This window comes from Hypanus sabinus, unplaced genomic scaffold, assembly GCF_030144855.1.
Source record: "Hypanus sabinus isolate sHypSab1 unplaced genomic scaffold, sHypSab1.hap1 scaffold_863, whole genome shotgun sequence".
Lineage (NCBI taxonomy): Eukaryota > Metazoa > Chordata > Chondrichthyes > Myliobatiformes > Dasyatidae > Hypanus > Hypanus sabinus.
The window spans coordinates 1-25,272 of record NW_026781715.1 but is presented as its reverse complement, the minus strand read 5'-3'; the positions used below and the strand labels follow the sequence as shown (position 1 = coordinate 25,272).

The 25,272-nt window shown below is 45.2% G+C and overlaps 1 protein-coding gene across 6 annotated transcripts; it reads right to left on the bottom strand.

Annotated features, from left to right (window-relative positions):
* Positions 1-3,346: 3,346 nt before the first annotated feature.
* LOC132390335 (zinc finger protein 239-like) lies at positions 3,347-23,293 on the bottom strand. Of its 6 annotated transcripts, none has more exons than XR_009510871.1 (4): positions 23,158-23,283; positions 21,617-21,767; positions 8,028-8,797; positions 3,347-3,967 (listed from the first exon to the last, which is right to left on the bottom strand). XR_009510871.1 is itself a non-coding variant. In XM_059962943.1 (4 exons), exon 4 carries the CDS (start codon positions 6,112-6,114, stop codon positions 5,482-5,484), a length of 633 nt encoding a protein of 210 aa, XP_059818926.1. In that variant the 5' UTR covers positions 6,115-6,563; positions 8,028-8,797; positions 21,617-21,763; positions 23,158-23,293; the 3' UTR covers positions 3,347-5,481. The 6 variants fall into 6 exon arrangements, 5 of the variants coding, with proteins under 5 accessions (XP_059818926.1, XP_059818923.1, XP_059818925.1 ...); XM_059962943.1 differs by having other exon boundaries at positions 3,347-6,563; positions 21,617-21,763; positions 23,158-23,293; XM_059962940.1 differs by having other exon boundaries at positions 3,347-6,563.
* Positions 23,294-25,272: the final 1,979 nt, after the last annotated feature.

Sequence of the window (25,272 nt, the reverse complement as noted above, 5' to 3'; positions counted from 1 at the left end):
TCAGCTCATTAGCAACAGTCAGCAATTCATTCTTTTTGGCTTTTCCTAATGCCTCAGGGGTTGGCGATTCCAGAAATTTATAAATGTCCATTGCTGCTGATTTCCACACACAAATAAATTAAAAGGGATTTCCCCAATCAAATCAATAATTCATCGATAAATAGCCCCCAAATTTGTTACGAACCATAATGCTTTAGAAACAAGCCAGCAGCAATAGACTACACCTGGACTCTGGTTTTGATGTTAAATCTGTCTTTATTAGAATCTACTTGTAAAATTGCAACTTAAACAAGATAAACAGAAGTTAACGTTGTTAAGTTTATAAATGTGTGTAAATGTAACTCCCAAACTATTGAGCTTGGGGGAAACAAGGCTTACAGTCTTGAGATGATAAAGTATGAAAGTTCAGTTCAACTACAGATTAGGCGATGAGAGAGGGCGATGAGAGAGGGAGGGAGAGAGGGAGAGAGGGAGAGAGGGAGAGAGGGAGAGAGGGAGAGAGGGAGAGAGGGAGAGAGAGAGAGAGAGAGAGAGAGAGAGAGAGAGAGAGAGAGAGAGAGAGAGAGAGAGAGAGAGAGAGAGAGAGAGAGAGAGAGAGAGAGAGAGAGAGAGAGAGAATGAATGAGAATGAGAATGAGAATCCAGGGTAAATGGCGAGAGAAGGCAAATATGTACAATTGCACAGGTTCCACGGTGGTAAAACGAGAGAACAGTCGCTGGAGATTTTATCCGTCATCGTTCGAAATCCACATACAAATTATCATCGAAACTTGTCACAAGGGGTATCATCTTCAACTGAACTACCACACCACAGCCAGGCAAGGGTTAACACATAAGTGGTCTCCACAGGATACCCCAAATCCGATCCACTGTTAAGGATCAAACGAGGTGACAACCACACATTCGATGTACGGCGAATCGATAATTAACCCACCCTTGTGGGCATAGGAAGGTTCCAACGAGTGATCCTTGGCTACTAGTTCCCTGGTTTCGATTCTTCCATTTTTCCTCCTTCCTCTCTGTCTAACTCTGAGTGTCTGTGTCCTCGGTTAAAACTAAACAAGCTGCGAGCGATGTAAACAAGCTGCAAGTCAGACTGAGTCGGCATCCTAATCTCTGTCTCTCTCTCTTAAAATGACAGTCCACAGCAAACAAAACTCAGGGATTCATAATAACAAGTGTTGTTATGAATTTCACACCACCAGTGTGACAGAGATCCGTGAGTGTCAGGGAACAGGAGTGAGTGCCTTTGCTATTACAAAGGAAAACGTGCTAGGCAAACGCAGGTTCTTAAAGTGGATAAGTCACCTGAACCAGGTGGACTACATCCCAGAGTCCTGAGAGAGGCGGCTGGAGAGATAACAGATGCATTGGTCATGACACGTCAAGAATCACTTGATTCTGGCATGGTCCCTGAGGACAGGAAGATTGCAAATGTCAATCCACTCTTTGAGAAGGGAGGAGGGCAAAGTAAAGCAAATTATAGTCCAGTTAGCCTAACCTCAGTGGCTGGGAAAGTGTGGAGTCATGATAACAGTTGAGGTTTTGGTGTACTAGGAGACTAATGATATAATGTCAAAGCCAGCTTGGTTCTGTACAGGGAAATCTTGCCTGACAAGTCTGTTACAGATCTTCGAGGAAGTCATAAGCAGGATGGACAAACGAGAGACAGTGGATGTCATTTACTTGGATTTTCAGAAAGCTTCTGATAGGGTGTCACACATGAAACTGCTTAACAGGATAAAAGTCAGAAGTAATACTGGCATGGATAGAGGAATGGCTGACAGCCAAGAGGCAGCGAGTGGGAATAAAAGGGGCCTTTTCTGGTTGGCCAGCAGTAACTTGTGGTCTTCAGGGGTCAGTATTCGGACCGCTACTTTTCACATTGTTTGTCAATGATTTGGATAATTGAACTGATGGCTTTGTGACAAGGTTTGTGGATGATACAAAGGTAGGTGGAGGCAATGGTAGTGCTGAGGGTGCAATACGATTGCAGCAGGACACAAGTTTGAAGAAAGTGGCAGATGGAATACAATATTGGGAAAAGTACGATAGTGCATTTCGGCAAAAGGAACAATAGTGAACTGCTATCTGATTGGGGAGAATGTTCAAGCCACAGATCTACAGAAGGAAATGTGATGATGATGTCGTCAACTCAGGACTGACTCAGGGCAGTGTCGGGCATTTTCATGCCTTACAAGGCGCGGATCGGAAGGTTGTGTGGGGCGCTTCTCCTCACACAGACATTTCACAGTATCTTTATGAGGTCGAATTGCGAGCTCAACACTCAACCGGGCACGGATGGAAAGCGTACTCGGGAGAGGACCGACTGTATTCGAACCCGGGAACCTCTGTTACGGAGTCCGGCGCTGACGTCACTACGACACCAGGACCTTGGGCAAGACTCCCAGAAGATTAACTTCCGGGTTGAGTCTGTGGTAAAGAAGGCAAATACAATGCTGGCTTTATTTAAAGTGAAGTAGAATATATTAGCAAGGAGATAATGCTGATACTTTACAAGACACTACTCAGGCCGCACGTCAGAACATAAGAAATGGGAGCAGGAGTCGGCCATTGGCCCATTGAGTATGTCCCGCCATGCAATAAGATCATGGCTGATCCGTCAGGAAACTCAACTCCATCTACCTGCCTTTTCCCTATAACCCTTCATTACCTTATTCTGCAAAATCCTATCTAACCGTATCTTAAATATAGTTCGTGAGGAAACCTCAACCGCTTCCCTGGACAGAGAAGTCCACAGATTCACCACTCTGTGGGAAAAACAGTTTCTCCTCGTCTCCGTCCTAACTCTTCTCTCCTGAATCTTGAGGCGATGTCCCCGAGTTCTAGTCTCATCTAGAGATTCACTCTAGTCGGTCATCCATCCTACTGAGTCACTGGCGAGTTCACACTGGGGAGAAGCCATTCACCTGCACAGTATGTGGGAAGGGATTCACTCGGTCATCCACCCTAAAGAGACACCAGCGAGTTCACACTGGGGAGAGGCCATTCACCTGCTCAGTCTGTGGGAAGGGATTCACTCAGTCATCCAGCCTACAGAGTCATCAGCAACTTCACACTGGGGAGAGGCCATTCACCTGCTCAGAATGTGGGAAGGGATTCATACTGTCATTCTACCTACAGAGACACCAGCGAGTTCACACTGGGGAGAGGCCATTCACCTGCTCAGTCTGTGGGAAGGGATTCACTCAGTTATCCAGCCTACAGAGTCATCAGCGATTTCACACTGGGGAGAAGCCGTTCACCTGCTTAGACTGTGGGATAGGATTCACTCGGCCATCACAACTACTGGCGCACCAGTCAGTTCACAGTGGGGACTGCTAATTTCCACACACAAATAAATCAAAAGGGATATGCCGGACACATTACAGGGGGCTTTACATCTCACAACACTGGATTCGGTAATGAAACCCGTGATTAATGTTGTCCCTCTGAAATCATAAGAAACGCACATTAAGGTGCATTTAAATGCGAGCGCATCCCCACAGGTGACGTCACACAGAACCCCCTCGTGCCTAACGTCACGCATGGGCTTCCCACACCGGGATCTGCCCTTACGTGCGCAGCGTCTTACGTCATCCATGCTCTGCTGAGCTCGGGCTTTATCAGTTTAATAGCTGGGCTAATAATCACGTGACCAGCCCACCCCCACCGCTGTCAACAGAGGATTCAAGGGCTGTGCTATTCCCATTGGCGCAAAGCGATGCCAATCACTTGTTACCACCAGTCGCAGAGGTGGACGTCCAGAGGGCGTTACCCCCACTGATTTCGCCTCCCGCTCCGGCCTCAAACTCCACATCACAGCGGAATAAATGTCCGTTTTTTGATTTATGTCCATTTCCCTCCAAGGGATGTTGGGGCGTTTGTGAAGCGTCTCCTGCGGCCGGAGTCTGATGTGTCGCCGAGAGGTCGGAGACCGCTCGGTCCGTCGGTTTGATGCCAGTTCCTGGGGAGGGAGAGGAGGGATTTTATTGAAAGGAAGAAGATGGTGTGAAAGGATGTTTGTCCCGGTGGAAATTTGTGGAAATGTCTGAGCACATGGTGGTGGTGAGCAGAGGGATTAACATTGGGACAGTTGACGCGCAAGTGGGGCCAATGACAGGGGTAGGAGGTGAGTGGTTGGGGCAACACGGGGCTGTGGAAGATGGGCATTTTTTTGCACAGAGGATTAACAAAGTGGTTAGAGAGTATTTGTTATAGAGAGTGCAATGAAGTTTCAATAGACTGATCCCTGAAATGGTTGGGACATCATATAAAGAAAAATCAAATGTGGATAACCCTTTCATTTAGAGAATCGAGGACTGAGAGGTGAACACATTGAAATGCACATTATTACCGGTAGAAACAGGGATCCCAGTCTCTGAAAAAGGGGGTGGATGCCTATATTTTATAATAAAACCCCTATTGGTTTACCTGTACCTCCTCTCTCGGTTTTATGCTTGCCCTGGTCCTTCACACCCCCTTACCTGCTTAAGATTCAGCCCATTAGCAACAGTCAGCAATTCATTCTTTTTGGCTTTTCCTGATGCCTCAGGGGTTGGTGCTTCCAGAAATTTATAAATGTCCATTGCTGCTGATTTCCACACACAAATAAATCAAAAGGGATTTACCCAATCAAATCGATAATTAATCGATCAATAGCCCCCCAAATTTGTAAATATCTCAGATGCAGGCCCCAAATTTGTTATGAACCATAACGCTTTAGAAACAAACCAGCAGCAATAGACTACACCTGGAGTCTGGTTTTGATGTTAAATCTATCTTTATTAGCATCTACTTGTAATATTGCAACTTAAACAAGATAAACAGATGTTAACAGTGTTAAGTTTATAAATGTGTGTAAATGTAACTCCCAAACTATTGAGCTCGGGGGAAACAAGGCTTAGAGTCTTGAGATGGTGAAGTATGAAAGTTCAGTTCAACTACAGAATAGGCGATGAGAGAGAGAGATTTGTAATCCAGGGTAAAAGGCGAGAGAACACAAATATGTAGAATTGCACAGGTTTCATGGTGGTAAAACAAGAGAACAGTTGCTGTAGATTTTATCCGTCATCGCTCCAAATCCACATACAAATTATCACCAAAAGTGACTTGTCACAAGGTGTATCATCTTCAAGTGAACTACCACACCACAGCCAGGCAAGGGTTAACACATAAGTGGTCTCCACAGGATGCGCCAAATCCGATCCACTCCTATGGATCAAACGAGGTGACAACCACACATTCGATGTACGGTGAACGATAATTAGCCCACCCTTGTGGGCATAGGAAAGTTCCAAAAAGTGACCCTTGGCCACCAGTTCCCTGGTTTCGATCATTCAGTTTTTCCTCCTTCGTCTCCGTCTGACTCTGAGTGTCTGTGTCCTCAGTTAAAACTAAACAAGCTGCAAGTCAGACTGATTCACCTTCTTAATCTCACTCTCGAAAAATGACAGTCCACAGCAAATGAAACCCAGGGATTCATAACAACGGCCAGTCCCCACTGTGAACTGACTGGTGTGTCAATAGTTGTGATGACTGAGTGAATCCCTTCCCACAGACTGAGCAGGTGAACGGCTTCTCCCCAGTGTGAACTCGCTGATGATTCCGTAGGTGGGATGACTGAGTGAATCTCTTCACACAGACTGAGCAGGTGAATGGCCTCTCCCCAGTGTGAACTCGCTGGTGTCTCTGTAGGTAGAATGACAGTATGAATCCCTTCCCACATTCTGAGCAGGTGAATGGCCTCTCCCCAGTGTGAAGTTGCTGATGACTCTGTAGGCTGGATGACTGAGTGAATCCCTTCCCACAGACTGAGCAGGTGAATGGCTTCTCCCCAGTGTGAACTCTCTGATGCACCTTCAGTTTAGATGAGCTAGTGAATCCCTTCCCGCACAGTGTGCAGGTGAATGGCCTCTCCCCAGTGTGAACTCGCTGATGACTCTGTAGTTGGGATGACCGAGTGAATCCCTTCCCACAGACTGAGCAGGTGAATGGCTTCTCCCCAGTGTGAACTCTCTGATGACTCTGTAGGCTGGATGAATGAGTGAATCCCTTCCCACAGACTGAGCAGGTGAATGGCTGTCCCCTGGTATGAACACGTTGGTGTGCCATTAAGTCAGATAACCGAGAGAATCCCTTCCCTGAAATTCAGCAGATGACCAGCCTCTGCCCAGTGTGATCTGACTGGTGTGTCCACAGTTGGGATGGCAAGCAGAATCCTTTCTCACACACAGAACAGGTGAATGGAACATCAACTAGTGTGAACTTGTTGATGTTCCTTCAGTTGAGATGACTGAGTGAATCCATTCCCACTGACTAAGCAGGTGAACAGCCTCTCTCCTGTGTAAAATGCCGGGCGTGCCAGTTGCTCAGATGACCAAATGAATCCTTCTCCACAGTCTGAGCAGGAAGGATGATCGAGTGAATCCCTCCCCACTGTCTGAGCAGGAAGGATTGTCGATTGAATCCCTTGTTCCACTTCTTAAATATATAGACAGAGACAACAAAACTGTTGTGCCGTGTTTGAGATTCCTGGAGACAAATTCCTTCTCAGTTTTAACCTGTAAAAAGATTTACAAAATCCATCAATGAGCGTAGGACAACAGTTTAGATGAGATTACTTGAGTTGCCATGGTTTGATCTGGTATCACACTGTTACAGTGAGGTTCATCCCAAGTTGGAAGATAAATCATCTCCTGACTGGGCAGAGTGCTGCTATCTGGAATGACCATCAATTCCCATATGCGTTTCAAGTTCCAACTCCTTAAAGTGCAGGGTTACAAGCTGCAGCTGGATGCACTTCTTGTAGGGGAGGGCATCAGGGACACTACAGGTCTCCCCATCTTCCCTCCAATACCCCCTCTAATTTGTAATAACCAATGTGTACATAAGTCTTGCACTGTGCATTTTTTTTTACCCAGTGACAAGATGTGCACAGTGAATTTTTTATACAGAGGTATTCATTTTCACAGCTAGCAATCACGGTCAATAGGAACGTTGATCTCTTCTGGGTTCGATCCAGTTCATCTGCACTCTCACACAACCTATGTAGCAGGCCTGTAATGGGTAAAGAAGGATTTTCTCACCAAAGTTTTGGCATATTGTCCATATGTGGTTTGCTTGCTGAGTTACACTTTAAAAAGTCAGATTTCCAAATATCACTCCACTTCTTCCCACTTGCAAATTCTCCAGCAACTTTTGCATCACCACAATACACACAGGGGACTCAAGTATCACCAGTTTCTGTATTTTACATAAATATTCCCCCTGAACCCTCCCCCCCCCAATGACTGACAGTGGTGAACTCAGTTTCTATATACCCCTGAAGCCTCCCCAAATTCTCCAGCAACGTTTGCATCGCCACAATACACACATCAGACAAAGACTGACAGTGGTGAACTCAGTGATGGCAATGCCAATGAATACGAAGGGAAGGGCAGTAGTCTGTCTCACTGGAGTCTGGCACATTTGTGATGTGAAAGCTACTTGTTGCCCAGGGCAAAGGTGCTTGATATCATTATGTAGCCAGAGAGAATGGGACAAAACGTGTCCTCACCAGTAGAAAAGTCCAGAACAAGAGAAGGTAGAACAAGCAACAGACACAAAATGCTGGAGGAACTCAGCAGGCCGGGCAGCATCTATGGAAAAGAGTACTAATGCTGAATTCCTCCAGCAGTTTGTGCGTGTTGCTTGGATTTCCAGCATCTGCAGATTTTCTCTTATTAGTGATTGGAGGTAGAACAAAGGTGATTTTCTCAACTGGTGATGTAAAAGATTTTGTTCCCTTTTTCTGAGTTCCTAATCCTTGCCTTTACTATAGCTAAAGCTCAGCTCTGTCTGAGAGATCCATCGGTTCCCATTCACTCATCAGCCGGAAGCTCCCCGGGGCCCGTGCACGGATCGTGGTGCTGAGAGACAGGGATGAGAGCAGGACTGTCCTGGGACTGTTGGCCACAGTGTTCGGATTTCACAGGAATTTTTCTGAAGTCGGTGTTTAAGATAAAATCACGGAGGATCGCTCTTACCTGCACCCGACATTTTCAAGGCCTTCAGTGTACTACGCGCATGCGTGATACTCGGGGACGGCCTCAGCCTGATGCCAGGGCATTTCATCGGCGCTTCAGCGCCGGCAAGATTCTTAACGCATAGCCCTATGGGTAATCATGGTGCCATTAACCATTTCTGCAAGCACCGGTTCAATGTCCAAACCTCATTTTTTTTATAGTGTGTATAGAAAAAAATCTGCAACTGTTTTAACGCAGAAAATGGCTCCCATAAGCAATATACTCAATATCAACTTATACCTAATGCCAAAGGAAAGTGCAGATATAAAACACTGGAGATTCTGCAATTGCTGGGAATACAGAGACACACACACACAAAAAGCTGGAGGAACTCGGCAGTTCAGAAAGCAGCGAAGCAGCGGTGTATAGAGTCTAGGCATGCTGAAGGGGCTCGGCCTAAACATTGTATTTTTATTCCTCTCCACATTTGCTGCCTGAAATTAACCACCTTTTTTTTTTTTTTTCGGTCAACCAGTTTCCAAAAGTTTCTGACCTTTCTTTTGTAGCCACATCCTGCTGGTCTGATTCCTCCTCCTCCTGGTAAACTCTAGACCCCATCTCTCTCTGGAGACCCAAAGTCCTGACTCAGGCTGGCAACACTTTGGTTTTTGACTCTGCACCATCGAAGATTCACTCGCTGGTCTGCTGTCAGACTTTAGAGGTGCATTGTGTTACGAGACTGCAGGTTCTTTTACTGTGAGTGTCGCTTTAAGTGCCTGAGTGAGGCAGGGCTGTGACATCAAACACAAGGAGAGAGAGAGAGAGAACGTCAAAACCACAGTGAGCTCATCGTCTTATTCACCCTGGAGAAAATCATGCAGGTGTATCAGATGATGAGAGGCATTGGTCGTGTGGATAGACAGAGGCTTTTTCCCAGGGCAGAAACGGCTAACTCAAGGGGGAATAGGTTTAAGCTGCCTGGAAGTAGGTACAGAGGAGATGTCAGAGCTAACTTTTTTAAGCAAAGAGCGGTGAGTGTGGAATGCACCGCCAGTGACGGTGATAGAGGCGGATACAATAGGGTCTTTTAAGAGACTCTTAGATAGGTACATGGAGCTTAGGAAAATGGGTGGCTAGTTGCAGGGAGTGTAATTCTAAGTGGTTTCTAGAGTAAGATACATGGTCGGCACAGCAATGTGGGACAAAGCATCTGTAATGTGTTGTGCATTTATATGTTTCAAAGAAATTCACGGGAAATCTCCTATCCCACAGAGTGGTGACTTGTTGCAACCTGTCATCTCAGGGATAGTGAGAAGGGAACAGCAGGGAGAGCTTTTGATATACTGATAGGGAACAGAAACATGGGCAGGAACTAGATGGGCTGAGTGGCCTTTCTAGTGTACATTGTGAGAGTCTCTAGACAGTAAATACCTGAGACACGGGATTTGATACAGAACTGATTTATCTTTCACAGATCCACAATATTAAACACCAGTCTAGGTTAAGCCTAACATCAGCAGAACAGACTCCTCCAAAGCTCACTGACCAGAGTTCAGTCCTGGGTGCGATGAGCAGCCGCAAGAACTGCAGAATCTGACAGTAACAGTCCCTCATGAACCTGCAGCTGACTTCAGTCACTGTGATGGCTAAACTTTTAACACAGAGCTGATTTGAACTTCCTCCCTGATGTAGGAGCGCATAGACCGAAGATGTAGGGGAGAAGGAAAAAAAAGGAGATAATAAAGTTGTTTGCACCATTAGTGATAAACAGAGAGGACGAGGTGGAAAGTTTCTTGAATGCATCTGTTTTAATGCTTGGAGCATTGTAAGGAAGGTGGATGAGCTTAGAGTATGGATTGATAACTGGAAATATGATGTTGTATCTATTAGTGAAACATGGTTGCAGGAGGGGTGTGACTGGCAACTAAATATTCCTGGATTTTGTTGCTTCTGGTGTGATAGAATCAGAAGGGCAAGAGGCGGAGGTATTGCAATGCTTGTCTGAGAAAATATTACAGCGGTGCTTTGACAGGATAGATTACAGGGCTCAGTTAGGGAGCCTATTTGGGTGGAACTGAGGATTGGGGAAGGTATAGTAACACTTATAGGGGTGTATTATAAACCACCTAATTGGGAGCGAGAATTGGAAGAGCAAATTTGTAAGGAGATAGCAGATATTTGTAGTAAGCATAAGGTTGTGATTCTGGGAGATTTTAATTTTCCACACAGAGAAACACAGAAAATAGGTGCAGGAGTAGGACATTAGGCCCTTCGAGCCTGCACTGCCATTCAGTATGATCATGGCTGATCATCCAACTCAGAACCCTGTACCTGCTTTCTCTCCATACCCCTGATCCCTTTAGCCACAAGGGCCATATCTAACTCCCTCTTAAATATAACCAATGAACTGGCCTCAACTGTTTCCTGTGATAGAGAATTCCACAGATTCACCTCTCCCTGTGTGAAGAAGCTTTTCCTCATCTTGGTCCTACAAGGTTTCCCCTTTATCCTTAAACTGTGACCCCTCGTTCTGGACTCACCCAACATCAGAAACAATCTTCCTGCATCTAGCCTGTCCAATCCCTTTAGAATTTTACACGTTTCAATAAGATCCCCCCTCAATCTTCTAAATTCCAGTGAGTATAAGCCTAGTCGACCCAGTCTTTCTTCATATGAAAATCCTGCCACCCCAGGAATCAATCTGGTGAACCTTCTTTGTACTCCCTCTGTGGCAAGAATGTCTTTCCTCAGATTAGGGAACCAAAACTGCATACAGTACTCCCGCTGTGGCCTCACCAGGGCCTTGTACAACAGCAGTAGAACCTCCCTGCTCCTGTACTCGAATCCTCTTGCTATGAATGCCAACATACCATTTGCCTTTTTCACTGCCTGCTGTACCTGCATGCCCACCTTCAATGACTGGTGTACAATGACACCCAGGTCTCATTGCACCTCCGCTTTTCTTAATCGGTCATTCAGATAATAATCAGTTTTCCTGTTCTTGCAACCAAAGTGAATAACCTCACATTTATCCACATGAAATTGCATCTGCCATGAATTTGCCTACTCACCTAACCTATCCAAGTCACCCTGCATCCTCTTAGCATCCTCACAGCTAACACTGCCGCCCAGCTTCGTGTCATCCTCAAACTTGGAGATGCTGCATTTAATTCCCTCGTCTAAATCATTAATATATATTGTAAACAACTGGGGTCCCAGCACTGAGCCTTGCAGTACCCCACTAGTGACTGCCTGCCAATCTGAAAAGGTCCCGTTTATTCCCACTCTTTGCTTCCTGTTAGGCAACCAATTCTCTATCCACATCAATAACACACCTCCAATACTCTGTGCTTTAAGTTTGCACACTAATCTCCTGTGTGGGACCTTGTCAAAAGCCTTTTGAAAATCCAAATATACCAAATCCACTTTTTCTCCCCTATTCATTCTACTAGTTACATCCTCAAAAAATTCTATAAGATTCGCCAGACATGATTTTCCTTTCACAAATCCATGCTGACATTGTCCGATTATTTCACCTCTTTCCAAATATGCTGTTATCACATCTTTCACAACCAACTCTAGCATTTTCCCCACCACCGATGTCAGGCTAACCGATCTATAATTCCCCGGTTTCTCTCTCCCTCATTTTTAAAAAAAAGTAAGGTCACATTAGCCACCCTCCAATTCTCAGGAACTAATCCAGAATCTAAGGAGTTTTGAAAAATTATCACTAATGCATCCACTATTTCTTGGGCTACACTGGGATGCAGACCATCTGGACCTGGGGATTTATCTGCCTTTAATCCCTTCAATTTACCTAATACCACTTCCCTACTAACATGTATTTCCCTCAGTTCCTCCATCTCACTAGACCCTCAGTCCCTTACTATTTCCGAAAGATTATTTGTGTCCTCCTTAGTGAAGACAGAACTAAAGTAGTGATTGAATTGGTCTGCCATGTCCTTGTTCCCCATGACCAATTCCCCTGTTTCTAACTGTAAGGGACCTACATTTGTCTTAACCAATCTTTTTCTTTTCACTTATCTATAAAAGCTTTTACAGTCAGTTTTTATGTTCTCTGCCAGCTTTCTCTCATAATCTTTTTTCCCTTTCCTAATTAATCCCATTGTCTTCCTCTGCTGGACTCTGAATTTCTCCCAGTCCTCAGGTGTGCCGCTTTTTCTGGATAATTTGTATGTTTCTTCTTTGGACTTGATACTATCCCTAATTTCCCCCGACAGCCACGGGTGCACTACCTTCCCTGGTTTACTCTTTTGCAAATCTGGGATGAACACTTGTTGTAGTTCATCCATGCAATCTTTAAATGCTTGCCATTGCATATGAATGTTGAGGAACCAACTAGGGAGCAGGCCATTCTAGATTGGGTATTGAGCAATGAGGAAGGGTTAGTTAGCAATTTTGTCGTGTGAGGCCCCTTGGGCAAGAGTGACCATAATATGGTGGAATTCTTCATTAAGATGGAGAGTGACATAGTTAATTCAGAAGCAAAGGTTCTAAACTTAAAGAAGGGTAACTTTGAAGGTACGAGACGTGAATTAGCTAAGATAGACTGGCAAATGATACAAAGGGTTGACAGTGGATATGCAATGGCAAGCATTTAAAGATTGCATGGATGAACTACAACAATTGTTCATCCCAGTTTGGCAAAAGAATAAACCAGGGAAGGTAGTGCACCCGTGGCTGACAAGGGAAATTAGGGATACTATCAAGTCCAAAGAAGAAACATATAAATTAGCCAGAAAAAGCGGCATACCTGAGGACTGGGAGAAATTCAGCAGGGGAGGACAAAGGGCTTAATTAGGAAAAGGAAAAAAGATTATGAAAGAAAGCTGGCAGGGAACATAAAAACTGACTGTAAAAGCTTTTACAGATATGTGAAAAGAAAAAGATTGGTCAAGACAAATGTAAGGACCTTTACAGTCAGAAACAGGTGAATTGATCATAGGGAACAAAGACATGGCACACCAATTGAATAACTACTTTGGTTCTGTCTTCACTAAGGAGGACATAAATAATGCTCTGGAAATAGTAAGGGACCAAGGGTCTAGTGAGATGGAGGAACTGAGGGAAATACATGTTAGAAGGGAAGTGGTGTTAAGTAAATTGAAGGGATTAAAGGCAGATAAATACCCAGGGCCAGATGGTCTGCAAGCCAGAGTAGCCCAAGAAATAGTGGATGCATTAGTGATAATTTTTCAAAACTCCTTAGATTCTGGATTAGTTCCTGAGGATTGGAGGGTGGCTAATGTGACCCCACTTTTTAAAAAAGGAGGGAGAGAAAAACCGGGGAATTATAGACCGGTTAGTCTGATGTCGGTGGTGGGGAGAATGCTAGAGTCGGTTATCAAGGATGTGATAACAACACATTTGGAAAGAGGTGAAATCATCGGACAAAGTCAGCATGGAGTTGTGATAGGAAAGTAATGTGTGACGAATCTTATAGAATTTTTTGTGGATGTAACTAGTAGAGTGGATAGGGGAGAGCCAGTAGATGTGGTATACTTAGATTTTCAAAAGGCTTTTGACAAGGTCCCACACACGAGATTAATGTGTAAACTTAAAGCACACGGTATTGGGGGTATGGTATTGATGTGGATAGAGAATTGGTTGGCAGACAGGAAGCAAAGAGTGGGAGTAAACGGGACCTTTTCAGAATGGCAGGCAGTGACTAGTGGGGTACCGCAAGGCTCAGTGCTGGGACCCCAGTTCTTTACAATATATATGAATGATTTAGATGAGTGAATTAAATGCAGCCTCTCCAAGTTTGCGGATGACACGAGGCTGGGCGGTGGTGTCAGCTGTGAGGATGCTAAGAGGATCCAGGGTGACTTGGATAGGTTAGGTGAGTGGGCAAATTCATGGCAGATGTAATTTAATGTGGATAAATATGAGGTTATCCATTTTGGTTGCCAGAACAGGAAAACAGATTATTATCTGAATGGTGGCCGATTAGGGAAAGGGGAGGTGCAATGAGACCTGGGTGTCATTGTACACCAGTCATTGAAGGGAGGCATGCAGGTACAGCAGGCAGCGAAAAAGGCGAAAGGTATGCTGGCATTCATAGCAAAAGGATTTGAGTACAGGAGCAGGGAGGATCTACTGCAGTTGGACAAGGCACCTAGAGTATTGTGTGCAGTTTTGGTCCCCTAATCTGAGGAAAGACATTCTTGCCATAGAGGGAGTACAAAGATGGTTCACCAGATTGATTCCTGGGATGGCAAGACTTTCATATGAAGAAAGACAGGATCAACTAGGCTTATACTCACTGGAATTTAGAAGATTGATGGAGGATCTTATTGCAACATATAAAATTCTAAAGGGATTGGACAGGCTAGATGCAGGAAGATTGTTTCTGATGTTGGGGAAGTCCAGAACGAGGGGTCACAGTTTAAGGATAAAGGGGAAGACTTTTAGGACCGAGAGGAGGAAAAACTTCACACAGACTGTGGAGAATCTGTGGAATTCTCTGCCACAGGAAACAGTTGAGGCCAGTTCATTGGCTATATTTAAGAGGGAGTTAGATATGGCCCTTGTGGCTAAAGGGATTGGGGGTATGGAGAGAAAGCAGGTACAGGGTTTTGAGTTGGATGATCAGCCGTGATCATACTGAATGGCGGTGCAGGCTCGAAGGTCTGAAGGGCCTACTCCTGCACCTATTTTCTATGTTTCTATCCACTGTCAACCCTTTAAATATCAATCTTAGCTAATTCACGTCTCATTTCTTCAAAATTGCCCTTCTATAAGTTCAGAACATTTGGTTCTGAATTAACTATGTCACTCTCCATCTTACTGAAGAATTCCACCATATTATGGTCACTCTTAACCAAGGGGCCTCGTATGACAAAATTGCTAACTAACCCTTCCTCGTTGCTCAATACCCAGTCTAGGATGGCCTGCTCTTTAGTTGGTTCCTCGACATGTTGGTTCAGAAAACCATCCCGCACACATTCTAAGAAATCCTCTTCCTCAGCACCCTTACCAATTTGGTTCACCCAATCTATATGTAGTTTGAAGTCACCCATTATAACTGCTGTTCCTTTTTTGCACGCATTTCTAATTCCCTGTTTAATGCCATCCCCAACTTCACTACTACCGTTAGGTGGCCTGTACACAAATCCCACCAGCATTTTATGCCCCTTAGTGTTATGCAGCTCTACCCATATCGATTCCACATCCTCCAGGCTAATGTCCTTCCTTTCTATTGCGTTAATCTCTTCACTAACCAGCAACGCTATCCCACGTCCTTTTCTTTCCTGTCTATCCCTCCTAAATACTGAATATCCCTGGATGTTGAGCTCCTATCCTTGGTCACCCTGGAGCCATGTCTCTGTGATTCCAACCATATCATATTCGTTAATAACTATCTGCACATTCAATTCATCCACTTTATTACGAATGCTCCTTGCATTGACACACAAAGCCTTCAGGATTGTTTTTACAACACTCTTAGCCCTTATATTGAGAGCGATTTGTGGCCTGCTACGGCACCTTCGCAGGAGTCCAAGCAAATCTGTCCCCGCAGTTCAATGCCCTTCTGCTCCAATGCTTACCAACTGAGTTAGCCAACATGATTAAAACAAATAATATGGATTGGCCTGACAATGACCAAAATCGAATGCGATGAGCTTTGACATATCATTAGGACCCAACTTTCGAATCCCGATCAACCCTGAAGGGAACTAATATTAAAGGTGAATATGCTCAGCGGGAAGGACGCGAGCGGGCTATATCTGAGGAACAGAAATGGGAACAAAAACCTACCAAGGGACAGGTGGGGACAACAACCCGTTTAGAAATTGACAAGAAAATGCTTCCAACCATGAGTGCCAACCCTCAGGAAGAGCCCACTGTAATATTGCAAGTTGCTGGAAATACAGTTCCATTTATGATTGATATGAGGGCAACCACAACCACTCTCGATCAGGATATAGTATTGGAAAAGGGATTCCAGCTATCAGACGCTACAATCACTCTGTCTGGGTTCGAAGGCACGGAACGTATGTATTCACGTACCCAGCCTCTGCAGGTGGAATTCCAGGGGAACCAGTGTGAGGTTTCATTTACAGTCACCACCAGATGGGGGTGAAATCTCGTAGGGAGAGACTTGCTCTGTCCATTGGAAGTCGAGATTCTATGCATGGACAAGGATATCATGCCAGAACTGCGAACAACTGACAGCTTCCCGTGACCACCCAATTGTGGGCACATTATCTGGACTCCAGTACATTTGAACCCCTTCTGCCAGCGGCCAGCTCTCTTGTGACTCTGTGTTATGACCCTACGGGGTGCTCAACTGAGGAAACCCCTCAAGCGACAGAAGTTCCCAGTCACGGTGATTGGAGAGGTTAAAGGAAGAGACGGCACTGCATTTCCGGCCGAAGTTCCAAATTTCATTTGGCGACAGACAGGTCTGGTGGTTCCCAATACCACCATTAGGGTTTGCCCTGGGTTCAAGCCAAAGAGCCGAGGGTTCCTTGCCCACACCCTGATGAAACAGGCATCCAGCACCGAGGGAGACTGGCAAGACTTGGGCAAGGGGCAGCTCCGATCCTGGAAGAAATCTGAGGTGAAGACGGGACGTTCATTCGTTCAATAGTGACCGAACCCAAGATGTTGTACCCCATCTCTGGGCAATTTCAGTTCATGAAGTCAGCCCTCCTGTCCGGATCACAGTGAAAGAAGGACAGACTCCCATACATTCCACAATACCCCCTCTAGCCCGTCCGGATCACTCTGAAAGAAGGACAGACTCTCCCATCCATTCTGCAATACCCCCTCTAGCCCGTCCGGATCACAGTGAGAGAAGGACAGACTCTCCCATACATTCTGAAATACCCCCTCTATCCCATCCGGATCACTGTGAAAGAAGGACAGACACTCCCATCCATTCTGCTACCCCTCTAGCCTGTCCGGATCACTGTGAAAGTAGGACAGACTCTCCCATCCATTCTGCAATACCCCCTCTAGCCCGTCCGGATCACTGTGAAAGAAGGACAGACTCTCCCATCCATTCTGCAATACCCCCTCTAGCCCATCCGGATCACTGTGAAAGAAGGACAGACTCTCCCATCCATTCTGCAATACCCCCTCTAGCCCGTCCGGATCACAGTGAAAGGACAGATTCTCCCATCCATTCTGAAATACCCCCTCTAGCCCGTCCGGATCACTGTGAAAGAAGGACAGACTCTCCCATCCATTCTGCAATACCCCCTCTAGCCCATCCGGATCACTGTGAAAGAAGGACAGACTCTCCCATCCATTCTGTAATACCCCCTCTAGCCCGTCTGGATCACCGTGAAAGAAGGACAAACTCTCACATCCATTCTGCAAAACCCCCTCTAGCCCGTCCGGATCACAGTGAAAGAAGGACAGACTCTCCCATCCATTCTGCAATACCCCCTCTAGCCCGTCCGGATCATTGTGAAAGAAGGACAGACTCTCCCATCCATTCTGCAATACCCCCTCTAGCCCGTCCGGATCACAATGAAAGAAGGACGGACTCTCCCATCCATTCTGCAATACCCCCTCTAGCCTGAGGAAACTTTTTATGAGGATGGAATGTCTTTTGTGGATCCAGCAGGAAAACGACATTCTGGCTATGCGATAGTGACGGACAGTGAAGTAATTGAACAGGCCTCTTTTGAAGCAGCTGTCTCTGCCCAGAAGGCTGAGCTGTTTGCTCTGACTCGTGCCTGTATACCAGCAACAGACAGAAGTGGGAACGTTCACACAGACTCCCGTTATGCGTTTGGAATTGTACATGACTACGGAGCTCTCTGGGAACATGGGGATTCCTGACTTCCTCTGGCCACCCCATTAGTAATGCCACCTTTGTAAACAACTTACTCACCGCACTACAGCTACCTCGAGTTTTTTCTTCTCAGGGGGACGTCTCTGAGGAGGAGTGAAATCTGTGGTCCGAGATGGGGTGCCAGAAAGACCCCGACCTAGGTTTTTGGATCACCCAGCGGGACAGGTTTGTGTTCCTACACCGTTTTTACCAATATTGGTTGATTATATACATAATTTTACACACCTGGGAAAGGAGGGAATGGTTGGTATCCTGTACCCTGCACATCGGGTATGACTTCCTTGACAGGTTGATCTTTCTCGTGTCTACAAGTTGATTTTATTGAATTGCCTAGAGTACATTGCTATAGATACTGCTTAGTTATTATAGATGAGTTTAGTAGATGGATTGAAGCTATTCCAACTAATATTAATACTGCTGTGACTGTTGTGAATGTATTATTATGGGAAATAATTCCCAGGTACGGCCTGCCAGAGATGCTGAGCTCTGACAATGGCCCACAATTCGTGATGAAAGTAAACAAATGGGTATGTAACAAACTAGCTATCAAGCAACAATTCCACTGTGTACACCACCCACGGGCCGCTGGCAGAGTGGAAAGAGCCAATGGCACTCTGAAGAGTAAACTGGCCAGACTAACAGAGGAGACTGGACTCACTTGATTGAAGGTCCGACCATTAGCCCGATTCCACATGAGAGTTATCCCACTGGGGAAAACAGGGTTGTCACCAGCTTAAATCATTTCCGGACGGCCCATGAGGACACCCTGGGAACAAAGTCTCAGGATTAAAGGCAAAGTGAATAAGAATAAGGAACCTTGGTTCTCGATGGATATTGGAACTCTGATAAAGAAGAGAGAGATGTATGGCATGTATAAGAAACAGGGAGCAAATAAGGTATTTGAGGGGTATAAAAAGTGCAAAAAAATACTTAAGGAAGAAATCAGGAGGGCTGAAAGAAGACATGAGGTGGCGTTGGCAGTCAAGGTGAAGGATAGTAAGAGCTTCCACAGGTATAGTAATAGCAAAAGGATAGTTAAGGGATAAAATTGGTCCTCTTGACGATCAGAGTGGTTGGCTATGCACGGAACCAAAAGAAATTGGGGAGATGTTAAATGGTTTTTTTGTGTCTGAATTTACTAAGAAAACTGGCTTGGAGTCAATGGAAATAAGGCAAACAAGTATTGATGTCATGGAACCTATACAGATAGAAGAGGAGGAGGTGCTTGCTACCTTGAGGCGAGTAGATAAATCTCCAGGACCTGACAGGGTATTCCCTCAGACCCTGAAGGAGACTAGTGTTGAAATTGCAGGGACGCTGGCAGATATATTTAAATGTTGTTATCTACGGGTTAGGTGCCAGAGATTTGGAGGACAGCTCATGTTGTTCCGTTGTTTAAAGCAGGCTCTAAAAGTAATCCCGGAAATTATAGGCTGGTAAGTTTGATGTCGGTCATGGGTAAATTATTGGAAGGAGCACTAAGAGATAGGATCGACAATTATTTAGATAGACAGGGACATATTAGGGAGAGTCAACATGGCTTTGTGCATGGTAGGTCATGTTTAACAAATATATTAGAGATTTTCGAGGTGGTTACAAGGAAAGTGGATGAAGGGAAGGCAGTGGATGTTGTATACATGGACTTCAGTAAGGCCTTTGACAAGGTCCGCATGGGAGGTTAGTTAGGAAGATTCAGTCACTATGTATACATGGTGAGGTAGTAAATTTGATTGGAAATTGAGAATGGGAGAAGTCAGAGAGTGGTAGTGGAGGATTGCTACTCTGATTGGAGGCCTGTGACTAGTGGTGTGCCACAGGGATCAGTCCATTGTTATTTGTCATCTATATCAATGATCTGGATAATAATTTGGTAAATAGGGTCAGCAAATTTGTTGATGATACAAAGATTGGAGGTGTATGCACAGTGAAGAAGGTTTTCAAAGCTTGCAGAGAGATCAGGACCAGCTGGAAAAATGGCAGATGGAGTTTAATACAGACAAGTGTGAGGTATCGCACTTTGGAAGGTCAAACCGAGGTAGAACATACAAGGTAAATGGTGCGCACTGAGGAGTGCACTAGAACAGAGGGATCTAGGAATACTGATACAAAATTCCCAGAAGTGGCATCACGTGTAGATAGGGCTGTAAAGAGAGCTTTTAGTACCATATAACCATATAACAATCACAGCACAGAAACAGGCCATCTCAGCCCTCCTAGTCCGTGCCGAACTCTTAATCTCACCTAGTCCCACCTACCCGCACTCAGCCCATAACCCTCCACTCCTTTCCTGTCCATATACCTATCCAATTTTACCTTAAATGACACAACCTAACTGGCTTCTAATACTTCTACAGGAAGCTCATTCCACACAGCTATCACTCTCTGAGTAAAGAAATACCCCCTCATGTTTCCGTTAAACTTCTGCCCCCTAACTCTCAAATCATGTCCTCTCGTTTGAATCTCCCCTACTCTCAATGGAAACAGCCTATTCACGTCAACTCTATCTATCCCTCTCAAAATTTTAAATACCTCGATCAAATCCCCTTCAACCTTCTACGCTCCAATGAATAGAGACCTAACTTGTTCAACCTTTCTCTGTAACTTAAGTGCTGAAACCCAGGTAACATCCTAGTAAATTGTCTCTGCACTCTCTCTAACTTATTGATATCTTTCCTATAATTCGGTGACCAGAACTGCACACAATATTATAAATTTGGCTTTACCAATGCCTTGTACAATTTTAACATTACATTCCAACATCTGGACTCAATGCTTTGATTTATAAAGGCCAGCGTTCCAAAAGCTTTCTTCACCACCCGATCTACATGAGACTCCACCTTCAGGGAACTATGCACTGTTATTCCTAGATCTCTCTGTTCCTCTGCATTCCTCAATTCCTGTATGTTCTATTTGGATTATTCCTGCCAAAATGTAGAACCTCACACTTCTCAGTATTAAACTCCATTTGCCAACGTTCAGCCCATTCTTCTAACCGGCATAAGTCTCCCTACAAGCTTTGAAAACCCACCTCATTATCCACAACACCTCCTACCTTAGTATCATCGGCATACTTACTAATCCAATTTACCACCCCATCATCCAGATCATTTATGTATATTACAAACAACATTGGGCCCAAAACAGATCCCTGAGGCACCCCGCTAGTCACTGGCCTCCATCCCGATAAACAATTATCCACCACTACTCTCTGGCATCTCCCATCTAGCCTCTGTTGAATCCTTTGGCCTTTATAAATCCAAGTATTGAGTATAAGAGTTGGAATGTTATGGTGAGGTCGTATAAGGTATTAGTGAGGCTGAATTTGGAGTATTGTGTGCAGTTTTGGTCACCGAATTACAGGAAGCATATTAATAAGGTTGGAAGAGTGCAGAGAAGGTTTACAAGAATGCTGCCAGGACTTGAGAAACTGTTTTACAGAGAAAGGTTGAATAGGTAAGGATTTCATTCTTAGGAGTGTAGAAGAATGAGGGGAGACTTGATAGAGGTATATAAAATTAGGATGGGTATAGATAGAGTGAATGCAAGCAGGCTTTTTCCACTGAGGCGAGGGGAGAAGAAAAAAACAGAGGTCAAGGGTTAAGGGTGAAAGGGGAAAAGTTTCAAGGGAATATAAGGGGGGGCTTCTTCACAACTGGGTCTGACAGAGGCATAACTGGTCCTTCTGGGCATATTCAGTCTCACTCCCAACTATTTCCTACCTTCCTTTGTGCAGGTATGTAATGTGTAAAGGATCAGTGTTTGAGTAAATGAGACTCACCAAACTTTCTCCTGACTGAATCACTGGAATCTCCGAGTCAGATGGGTTCTCTCCAGTCGGTGCTCTCAGTCCTCGGGCTGGTTCACTTGTTGCTGTTCCCTCGTCTTCAGTCGTGGTTTTTCTTCCAATAAATCTCTCACTGCAGGTCTAACTTAAACATTAAAGATAATGAAGCACGTCAACAATACAAAGGAGGACCAAACATTTCTGCTTAATGTTACTAGGAATAAAACTCACTGAAATTTAACCATTGAAGGCAAATATAATGATCTCAGTGAACAATCTTTTATTGTCCCTCACATGACACAGACGATATGGGATAAGAAGGAGCCATCATTCAGTCATGGGAAGACATACGACACAGGAACAGACTGAGGTGATTCAATCCATCTGGTCTGCCACACCATTCAACCAGGGCTGATGTTTATTCCAACAACATATTCCTGTCTTCCTCCTGTAACCCTGAAGCTACTCAGCAATCATCAGTATATTAATCTTCACGAATATACCCAAACGGCATCCTCAAACAAAATCACAAATTCCAAATATCAGACATCTTTTGGCCAAAATAATTTCCTCATCTCAGTTTTAAAGGGAAGCAAGGTTATACTGAGACTGTGCTGTCAGATCACAGATGCTCTGTCTAATAGAAACATCCTCTCCATGTCCACTGTATCCAGGCTTTTCAGCATTCTGTAGGTTTATTAACCATATATCCCTCCACCACCCCCACCATCCCTCTGAACTCCATCGAGCACAGGTCCAGAACCATCAAATGCTCCTCACACATAAATCCGATCATTCCTGAGATTATTCTTGTAAGCCTTGTTAGCAACAACTGCACCGGACACATTCCGGGAATAACAGTCAAATCGGTTCCAGGATAATTTACAAGGTCAAGTTGTGCTTCCTTTACTGTTATACTATCACTCCATTTCCAGGTTAAAACTGGACCATTGCAGGAAATTTGTATTACAGATCCTGTCTTGTCTGTACTTGACCGACCGCCGTCGCTGGACGATAAACGTGCAGGAGTTATGTGGGGCTCAGCTCTACTGCGTGGAGCTGAGGCTCGAACCATTATCCCCCGAGACTTCCCAGTCCCTCGGTAAAGCAGGCAGTGAAATCAAAGATCCCCACAACCTGAGACGTTCTCCTTTCTCACCCACCCCAGTCCGGGAGAAGACACAACAGCCATAAACCTCCAGGACAAATGTGAGGAGCTTCAGGAAGCGAGACGAGTTCAGGGAAGTTAATGGGACTCGGTGGCCAAAATCGCACCACGTGATCTTGCGTCACAAAGCGGGCGGGGCGAATCTGCGGCACAAGGCCTCACGTGACCTGTCGGCGGGACTTCCATTTCAATTCTGCGGAAACAGACAGCCTGGGCTCCTGGTTTGGATCGTTCAATGCAGATTAAGTGAAGTCGACACATTTCTGACGAGCCCAGATAGTTGGGAAACAAATGAATTCCTGGCCCTCAGTTCGGGGCTCACGGCCAACATCGGATCTCCCCGCTCGGGATCGGTCTCAATACTCACCGATGGGAAAGTGATATCTTCGGCCCGCAGACAGTGATCCCGACGGAAGAGACGAAAGTCTTTCCCGAACACACAGCCGACCCACTTCAGCTCTGAGCGGAGAGGATAACACCGTTCACCCGCAGACTGTGAACATGCGCGAAGAGATTGTTACATCATCGGGAGGCGGGGCCTCGGAAACAGACGCGCAGGTGCTGCCAATCTACGGTTAAATGGGAGGGGCAAACGGGATCACGTGCAGGATTGGTGCCACCTCCCCCCCCCCCCCCCCCTTTCCCAGGCAGAGACTCCAGCTACTCATTAGTCTGTGGAAAGAAGCAAACTTGCCGCTCACATCTCCTCTCACCTTAAATGTATTAGACATTTCAACCCCCAGGAAAAATATATCGTCTGTCCACTCTATCTATTCCTCTCGTAATCTTATAATCGTCCATCCAGTCTCACCCCAGCTTGCTCCGCTCTGGAGAAAACAACACAAGTTTGTCCAGCCTCTCTTTATAGTTCATGCCCTCTAATCCAGGCAGTGTCCTGGTGAACCTCTTCTACGCCATGTCCAAAGCCCCGACATCCTTCCGAGAATGGGGGCGACCAGAACTGTATGAAACACTCCAGATGTGGTATAACCTGTTTTATAAAGCCTTGTTGCGAACTGTAAAGTTTTAGAAACGAACCAGCCGCAAAAGAATTCACACTGGAGTCTGGTTTTGATGTTAAAACCATTACCTTTATTAGTATATAGTAACAGGCTCGTAACGGCCGAAAAACAACTTGCCGACTTTTGAACTCAATGCTTCAACTAATAAAGACAACCATGACATTTGCCTTCTTATCCACCCGATCAATCTGTGCAGTCTCTCTCAGGGAGCGATGCACTTGGAGTCTAAGATCCCTCTGATCATCAACACTGTTCAGGGTTTTGCATTTAACAATGGACTGTCGGATACATTCGACCTACCGAGCTGACAAGATGATCATCACTAATCAAATCTCACTGAGATTTCTCAGGTCCTGTTGAATTTATTGCCAAGTGCACAAGTACGGGAAGGTACAGGTACAGAGAAAAACTGACTTGTGGCAGCATCACAGGCAAGTACATTCATATAACACACAGAACACAACTTATACGGTTCTCTGTCAGTAACGATTTGTAAATATGTTTCATATCATTAACGTTATATAAAATACACTGTGTCATGATCAATATTAAAAGGTACATTTTGTGTCAATAACAGACAAGGAAATGTTGAATTTGGTCCCTGTCTCCATTCCTCCTGTAATCCACAACCAGCTCCTTTGTTTTTGTCACAATGAGGGAGGGGTTGTTTTCTTGACACCACTGTGTCGGGGTGATGACTTCTTCTCTGTCGGCTGCCTCGTTATTATTTGAGATTAGGCCAGTCAGAGTAGTGTCGTCAGTAAATTTAATTTGCAGATTGGAGCTGTAGGTGGCGACACGTCATGGGAATACAGAGATTAAAGGAGGGGGCAAAGAGACAATCCTGTGGGATATGTGTGCTGAGGGTCAGCGAGACCGAGGTGAGGGAGCCCACTCTTACCACCTGGCGGCGATCTGACAGGAAATCCAGGATCCAGCTACACAAGGCAGGGTGAAGACCGAGGTCTCTGAGCTTCTTGTCGATACGTCACGGCTTTGTATGGCTACTGCTCTGCCCATGACTGCAAGGAACTGCAGAGAACATCAGGGAAACAAGCCTCCCCTCCATGGACTCTTCCTACAGTTCCCCTCCCTCGCAAAAGCAGGCCACGTACTCAAAGACCCTCACAACCTGGACATTCTCGCTGCAAACCCGCTCCCCCATCGGGGCGAGATACAAAAGCCTTAAAGCGCGAACCACCCGGCTCAAGGACGGCTTCCTGTCTGTGGTCATAATCCAAAAGAATGATGAAATGTACTCGGCCTCACAGTGTAACTCGACGTGACCCTGCACCATACGTCTATCTGCACTGCACTATCTCTGCAGCTATAATGCTTTGTTACATCGTTGTTTTGTCATTTTCATTTTTCATTTTTATAATCTTTTTTACCAGTACATAATCTTCTACAGCTATAGAATGAAACAAGACTTCAATGGATTAATATGTATAAAATTAATA

Excerpts from the sequence above, each read along its gene's own strand:
- LOC132390335 (XM_059962943.1), bottom strand. The coding sequence starts at position 6,114 with ATGGCACACCAACGTGTTCATACCAGGGGACAGCCATTCACCTGCTCA.